Source organism: Physeter macrocephalus, chromosome 18, assembly GCF_002837175.3.
Source record: "Physeter macrocephalus isolate SW-GA chromosome 18, ASM283717v5, whole genome shotgun sequence".
NCBI classification, from domain to species: domain Eukaryota; kingdom Metazoa; phylum Chordata; class Mammalia; order Artiodactyla; family Physeteridae; genus Physeter; species Physeter macrocephalus.
In genome coordinates, this window is record NC_041231.1 from 11,828,394 (window position 1) to 11,836,219 (window position 7,826).

Genomic DNA, 7,826 nt, shown 5'->3' on the forward strand with positions numbered 1-7,826 from the left:
CATGCCGCGGAGCGGCTGGGCCCGTGAGCCATGGCCGCTGAGCCTGCGCGTCCGGAGCCTGTGCTCCGCAACGGGAGAGGCCGCAACAGTGAGATGCCCGCATACCGCAAAAAAAAAAAAAAAAAAAAAAAAAAAAAAATTATATCTTACAACCGCAGTGTACAGAGATGAATACAATCCAGGCTCATATTCTCTTTTTCCTTGTTATTAAAAAAAAAATTAAAACGTTTTCATGGGCCCTGAAAGCATCGTGGGCCCTGGGCACTGTGCCTGATCTGCCTAATGGAAATGCTGGCCCCAGGCCCGTATTATCCAGACTGCTTGCCTACACTGTCCTGGCTCCCTAGAGACAAACCCGATTTTATTTCCTTGTCTAGAGGGGTGGAAGGTCTGAGGAGTCCCTCAGAGCCCAGGCTGGCCTTTCTCTCTCTACCTGCTCACACTTCCCTGGGTCACTACCGTTTGGCCTCGCCTTCGGGGTACCCACTGCACTCGGTCACCCCTGTAGCCCAGCATTGTCACTCTGCATGGTGGGGAGCTGCTCTCGAGCTGTCTGGTGACAAGACCAGGAGTGCCTTGATGAGTGCCACGTCTGGTTCATTGATGTGCCCCAGGTCCCAGCTCAGGCCGGGGGCAGAACAGACCCCCAGCAGGGGAGGGACAGAGGACAAAGCCTACTTCCTACTTAGGAAACTCGTCACTTCAGATTTGCACTCAGGCCAGGCAGGACACAGAAGGGAAGGAGGCAAGCCGTGCGGGGATGCAGTGGGCTGGAGGTCTTCCTGGGTCGCTGTCTGCTCCAGAGGATGACGTGCTGACTTGCTAAGCTGGGTGGGTGGTGGTTACGTGGGTCGGCCCAGCAGGTGGGCAGGCATGAGTCAGCAAGAGAGGCCCCAGGTGAGCTCCTCGCCCCGATTCCCCCTCACTCACCCTCATCACTGGTGTGAGGCTCGGTGCCATTGTCGTGGTCAACTTCGTCGATGGTCCCTGGCTCGCTGTGTGGGCTGTCACTGCAAGGAAACATGGGGAGGGGACTCCTGGGGGGCTTTGTACCTCACACTGCCCTCAGCCTCCCGCAGGAGCTGGCCTAGCCCACCTCTGCGCCTTGACCCAGATCAGGCCAGGCCCACTTCATCCCATGTTTTTCAGCTGACCACCCACAGACCTTCCTAACAGAAAACCCACTCCCGGCCCCCTCACCCATTGGGAAGCTTCCCTGAATACCATCCCCCAACTGACCCCAGCCCTGAAATTGGCTGGGCTGTCTTCCTGGTAAAGGCTGCCAATGCCTAAGTGTTCTGTAAGATCTAGAGGGCAGTAAAACACCGACGTTTTTCCTCAGAAGGACTTCAAGCCGGAGCAAAAGGAACTTCGGAAGTACTCAGAGTCATCCATCTGGCCTGGCTCCCTGCCTGTCTTACAGCAGAGGTGACAAGCTCAGCGAGGTGGGTGAAGCTCCCGGGGACTGGGTTCCTCGGGGCTGCCTCACGGTGCTGCGTGCAAATCCACATCAGCCCAGGCGGCGAGCAGGCTGGCAACCGTGATGGGCCTAGGCGTAGAGTGAGCCCAGGACCATCAAACCTGTCATTAACGCACTGGGATAATTTCATCAGCTGCTGCCCCCTCACTGGATGGTAAGCTTCTTGAGGCCAGGGTTCATTCACATAGTGAGCCAATCAGTTTTTTTTTTTTAATCAAACCATTGATCGAGTCTTAATCTATGCCAGGCACAGTGCTAGGTAAGAGGGATGCGTTGATGGGTAACGTGGACACAAACCCTGCCCTCATGGGCTGAGAAACAGAAGTGCTACAAGTTGAAATGTGTTATATAGGCACAAATGAGCAGAGACAAGAACAGGCGAGGGGACCTACATAGGGTGTCAAGGAAGGCTTCTTGGAGGTGACATTTACAATACCATTTCAAGGAATATGGACTTTATTATGAAAAATTCTCCGGGATAACTTCCAGACTCTGCACAATGGCTTAAGACCTTTCATAACCTGGCTCCTGCTGGCCTGCGGGGCCTCCTCCCTCACCATTCTCTCGTCACATGCAACACTGCAGGCATACAGAACGCTTTTCATTTTATTGCATGCTCCAGGCCTAGCACATTCTTTGCCAGCTCTCACCTGGCTCACCCAGTTCATCCTTTGGGTCTCAGTCAAGTCACCGTGTTTCCTCCAGGAAGCCTTTCCTGACCTCCCTACATTGGCTCCAGGGCCCCTACTCCTAGAGCTGCCTGTTTCCTCCTCCCTGTCTCAGGGGTTACTCCTGGTCAGGTTACATCCCTGCCCCTCAGCCCAGGGCCTGGCCCAGGACAGATGCTCAGTAACCATTTGGTGAATGAATGAATGTTGTCCACTGTGATGAGACCCTCAACCAAATCCTCCTTTTTGGCTTTGAAAACTCCTCCAAAATTACCATGTAATTAATAGTGTTCCTTTCTCATGGGGCACAAACGGGATTAAGGAAAGTGTGGTTATTGTATGTAGTGCTTTGGTAAGTATGCTAAGATCTGTACGTGCCTTCCCAGAGCACTAATTATATATATTGCAGCAAGAAAAGAAAACTGGTAATGGCTGCAAAAGTGATAAAGTTGAAAAGCTTCTCTTTGTCTAAAAAGTGTGCTTGCTGGCTGTAGGATTTCTGTTACAGATCAGGGACAGACTGGCTCCAGGTGCCTCAGATGAGATTAGAGAGCTGTGGCCCGGTGTTTGTACGCAGAGCAGTGTTGCAGAGAAACAAGGAGGCTGGAACGTTTCCCTTCTTTGAAGTCGCTGCCCAAATATGCCCACAGAACTAAAGCGAGACAAGAGTCCAGGAACGCTCTGACAATCAAAAGACTAACTCCCCTGTAGACATCTGGCTGAAAGCAGTGTGGGTAATACCTAAACGTAACAGCTGTGCGTTGTCCTGGATTGGGAAGAAAGAGTAGGAACCCTTTGGTTTTTGTCAGTTGGTTCTGAATTTTCTGTCTTCACAGAAATGTCCTATTTTCACCGTATTTTAAGGTCTTAGCCTGGGGAAGGTAGTCAGCCCTGAGTTTGATAAGATTCTAAAATATTTCTCCCAAGACCCAGCGTAGCACCAGGTACACAGAGGTGCCCAACTAGCACCTGTTGGCCTGGTGTGGAGCTCTCAAACAAACTTTGCCAGGAAAAGAGAACTCTAGCTGGTAGGGGACAAGGGTGGGAAGTGTCATTCTCAGTTTACGAGGCTGAGGTGGGGATTATGCACCCCCCTGCTGGCTGAGATGCGCTTGCAGCTCACCTGGCCAATGAGAGCATTACATACATCTCCTAATCGATGGGATTAGTTCACCAGACCCAAGCATCAGGAGGAGACATAATTCTTGGGCTTGTGTTAAAACATTTGGGAAGGAGAAGCCCTTTTTCCACTGGGGATGGCGAGAGAACAGGCTCTAAACTGGAGTTACCAGATGCCTCTTTGAAACTACCAAGGGAGAGGCTGCCTGAGAATGAAGCCAACGTATAAGAAAGCAGCCAGGGGCTGGGAATTGCAGGACTGAGTCCTGATGATAATAGTTGAACCCCTGAATCTAGCTATACCGAAAGCCATGATCCCAGACTTTATTTAGTTAAAACTAAATTCCCAATTGGCTTAAGCCAGTTTGACTTGTATTTCTGTCCCTTATAAACCAAGACAGTCTTAACTGATGCACCTATCCCTCGTATAAGGCTGGTGCGAAGCTCAAATGAGAAAATATATATGGGAGTACAGACTAAAAAGCAGTAAGATAATCAAAGGGTTTCTTACTGTTCTAGTTCCACAGTAACAACAACAACGATGATAATAATAATATTAAGAAAAATGGAATCTTACCAATATTCTTCCCCTCCAGCCATGCATTTTTCATACACAGGTCCCTCTAGCTCCCGGGGGCTGGGGAAGATGGCTTCATGGTGGATGATGATGGTTTTGATGACTTCGTTGACATGTGCCTGGCAGGACACAGGGTCTTGCCCATCAGGGATGTGCATGAGCGTGGGCCCGAAGCAGATGGCCAGGTTGTAGGGATCCATCATGTTCTCGTCACTGTATTGCGAGAGGCTACGAGAAAGGAGTACCCACGAGTCACCAGGGAAAGGTGAAAGCTCCCGCGTGGTTTCTTTCTCTTGGGGGCTGTACTCAAGTTCAGGAGGGTGCCATGTTCTAGGAACAATTGTACCTACAAACCTCAGGACACCCCCTCCCAAAGGAGGCCAGGGCTGAGTCAAAGAGGGGGTCCCCCCCTTGGCTGGGCAACTCACTGGTTGAGGAAAGCGAAGAGGTATCTCATGACCACGATGACCACGCGGGGAAGGGTGATGAGGATTTGTTGGATCTGGTGCACCCTCTCAGCTGGGTTCTCCAGTTCTGTAACATAAAGGGACTTTTCAGGGAGCCTTTCATCATCAGAGCCAAGTAGCTGACACCTGTGAGTCCCACCTGTGAGATCAGCCCACGTGGTTCAGGAGGAGGCAGTTTGTTTTGTTTTAATTAATTAATTAATTTATTTATTTTTGGCTGTGTTGGGTCTTCGTTGCTGCACGTGGGCTTTCTCTAGTTGCAGCAAGCGGGGGCTACTCTTGGTTGTGGTGTGCGAGCTTCTCATTGCGGTGGCTTCTCTTGCTGCGGAGCACGGGCTCTAGGCGCAAGGGCTTCAGTAGTTGTGGCTCGCGGGCTCTAGAGCGCAGGCTCAGTAGCTGTGGTGCACGGGCTTAGTTGCTCCGCGGCATGCGGGATCTTCCCAGACCAGGGATCAAACCGTGTCCCCTGCATTGGCAGGCAGATTCTTAACCACTGCGCCACCAGGGAAGCCCAGGGGAGGCAGTTTTACTCTCCGTTCCAGGGATGGAAATGTGACCCTGGCCTGGCCAATCAGAGCATCAAATTTCCCTAGCCACAGGGCTGGGCCCAGGGAGGGGGTCCATGGCCTAATCAGAACAAATCAGGGTTGATCCTTGGGACTCAGCTGGAGAAACCTAGAGAGAAGTTCCCTCTTGAAACTGGGTAGAGGAGCAGCTGGGGGCTCCCTGGAAAGAAGATGGTGTCCGGGAGTGAAGTCACCACAGAGCTGGAGGGGACAGATTCCTGAAGATGTCGTGTGAGGTCTGGGTCCAGCTGGACCTAAACTTTTCAGATATATGAGCCAATACATTCCCTTTTATGGGTTAAGTCAGTGTAAGCTGAGTTTCTGTCACCTGTAGCCTATGAGTCCTGATGAACACAGGCAGGGACCAGGTTTTATTAGACTCTTTAAAAACACCAGCTGCAGCACAGGCCTGGCACAGAGTAGGTGCTCAGGAAATGAGCACTGAATAAATAACCACCTCCTGAGCTGTATATTGGTCAAAGAGCCTGGGGATTACTGGGCTCTTGTCTCTGACCCCTGTTTTCAGGTCAACCCTGGCGATACAGACGTTTAATCAGTCAGGCCAGGGTTGGGGGCAGCAAATTGGGCTTGATAAGGAGAAAAAAGTGCTTTGTGGGTTTTCTCCGTAGACAGAGAAAGCTCAGGCTAAGAGTGAGATACCAAAGCTCCAATGATTATCTGCAGGGCTGATGCATAAACCCATGTCAGTTTCTTTTTCAGAGAAAAACACGTTTTCCTCACTCAGCCCCTCCTTTCTCCAGCCTCCATATTCCGTCAGCATGTTCCTTTTAAAACACAGCTTCCCCCTTTCTCCTCTGTATCCAAGGCCCTTCATGATGGAGCTTCAACCACCCTTGCCTGCTTCATCTCCCAGCTGCCGCCCCTTCTCCAAGTATCTGAAGATGATTGAGATCCATGCTTCTCAGATGAAGTGTGCGTGCACTTCTGGGGCACTTACAAATACGTGGGGCATTCTCTGGGGTTGTTGCAGTGACTGGAGGGTGCCACTGGCATTTGGGATCCAGGGGCCAAGGTGCTAAGTGTCCTGAATATGTGGGACACACAACAAGGCGCTGGTCTACCCAAAACGCCAGGTGCCCCGCAGAAGAACTGTGCCAGGCCACCTTAGCCACCCACCACCCCTCCACCCAAACACACAAAGGCTCTCCTGCTCCACGCCTTTGCACACACACACACTGGTGATCTCTCTTCTCCACCTGGCATGCTCCAGCCTACCTTCAAGGTCTGGCGCCTCACCAAGGCCTCCACACAGAGTGGAAGGCTCTGGCACACGTATCGAGTCCACTGCCCCCCATACAGGCCCCTCCATGTCCTTGGCTTCAGTCACAGTGCCCTAGACCACCTCCACTACTGTTTATTAATACTGTTTTCTTAAATACATTTCTTTAAAAAAGGAGACCTTACTCACTCTGTAATGGAGAAACCAGGATCACTTGCCATAATTAGAAGGTAACAGAAAAAGAGATACAGGGTTTCCCTGGTGGCGCAGTGGTTGAGAGTCCGCCTACCGATGCAGGGGACACGGGTTCGTGCCCCGGTCCGGGAGGATGCCACGTGCCGCGGAGCGGCTGGGCCTGTGAGCCACGGCCGCTGCCGTGCCCCGCCACGGGAGAGGCCACAACGGTGAGAGGCCCGCGTACCGCAAAAAAAAAAAAAAAAAAAAAAAAAAAAAAAAAAAAAAAGAGATACAATGAAAGCAAAACAACGTTACCAAATTATAGGTAGACATTGTTTTATACAAAAGTTCCTGAGACTGAGGCCCTGCTCTCTCTGTTTAGCAGGGAGATTGACTTGTATGTTGGGGGCAGAGGGGGTGTCACTCCTTGATGTAACCAAGGCTTTGGGAGGGAACTGAGGAGGGACTTTTCCTCTCACACTGTCATTCAAGGTACACAATGCCATGACCTTGTACCAGGGGCCGAACACCTTGTCCGCTCAGGAACTGGGCTATTGGAGCTTCTGGAAATACTGGCTGAGCAGGTGACATGGGGCTCAGACAGGGATGGGCCTCTGTGGCCTGGGATTTCTGAGAGGTGGTCTGGAGCCTGAAGTTGATCAGGAAAGATGAGCAGGAAGTACTGGGGGGCAGAAGAGTGGAGGAAGAGCCTTTCACACAACACAAATAAGAGGGTTCAAGCCTCCCTAGGCTCTTGTCACCTCCTGGGGCACTTCCCTGGCTGCAAATATCCCTCAGAACACTGCGAGAAGCATCCCTAGTGAAACGGGGTGTGGGGCAACTTTTCTGTAACTCAAAGAGTTTATTTTAAAAATTTTAAAAAAAAGAGTTTATTCCAAAATACTAACATTCTAATATTCTAAAATTAAAAGTTTATTTAAAAAAATACTCCTAAAAGGTTGCCGTGGATTTTGGCATCTTACAGTCAAGGTGCCTTTACTTCAGCCCCTAGATTGGGCTCCTGCCTTTATCCACAGAAATACTAGTCAAGAAGGACTCTCATGGCTAGTGATGTCAGAGGAAGCCCCCAATCAACTTATTTTCATCATTTCCCTGTTTGCCATATTGCTGACCTGACTCCCAAACCTTCCATGGCTCCCTGTAGCCCAAGGGGAAAAGCTCTGGAATCCTTGCAAGGCATTCAAGGTCTTCCCTTTCTTGCTCCATCTGACCCTTCCAGCATCTTCCACCATGTACTGGCTGGGACACCCTCCTGCTGGTCCCATTGATCTGTGTGTCTCCAACCCTCCCTAGGATCCCTGAGTCCACTCCTCCCCGAAGACTCTACTCACATCATTCTCCCTCAGCTGTGATCCTCTGCCTCTTCCCTTCTGAGCTCCTCCTATGCCCAGAGGTGTACCATGCCCATGAGTCCTTCTATTATAAACCATCTTGTTATTTCCACAACTAGGTTTTTGTTTTTGTGTTTGTGTGTGTGTGTGTGTGTGTGTGTGTGTGTGTGTGTGTGTGTG

The 7,826-nt window shown here is 50.8% G+C and overlaps 1 protein-coding gene across 1 annotated transcript in view; it reads right to left on the reverse strand.

Annotated features, from left to right (window-relative positions):
* Nucleotides 1-922: 922 nt before the first annotated feature.
* LOC114484215 (SLIT-ROBO Rho GTPase-activating protein 3) overlaps nucleotides 923-7,826 on the reverse strand; it is a 26,834-nt gene continuing 19,930 nt past the window's right edge. Inside the window, exons 5-7 of the mRNA XM_028478835.1 lie at nucleotides 4,273-4,378; nucleotides 3,845-4,072; nucleotides 923-1,010 (exon numbers count right to left, since the gene is read on the reverse strand). Coding sequence (XP_028334636.1) covers nucleotides 923-1,010; nucleotides 3,845-4,072; nucleotides 4,273-4,378 — 422 coding nt within the window. The remainder of the gene's footprint in view (nucleotides 1,011-3,844; nucleotides 4,073-4,272; nucleotides 4,379-7,826) is intronic.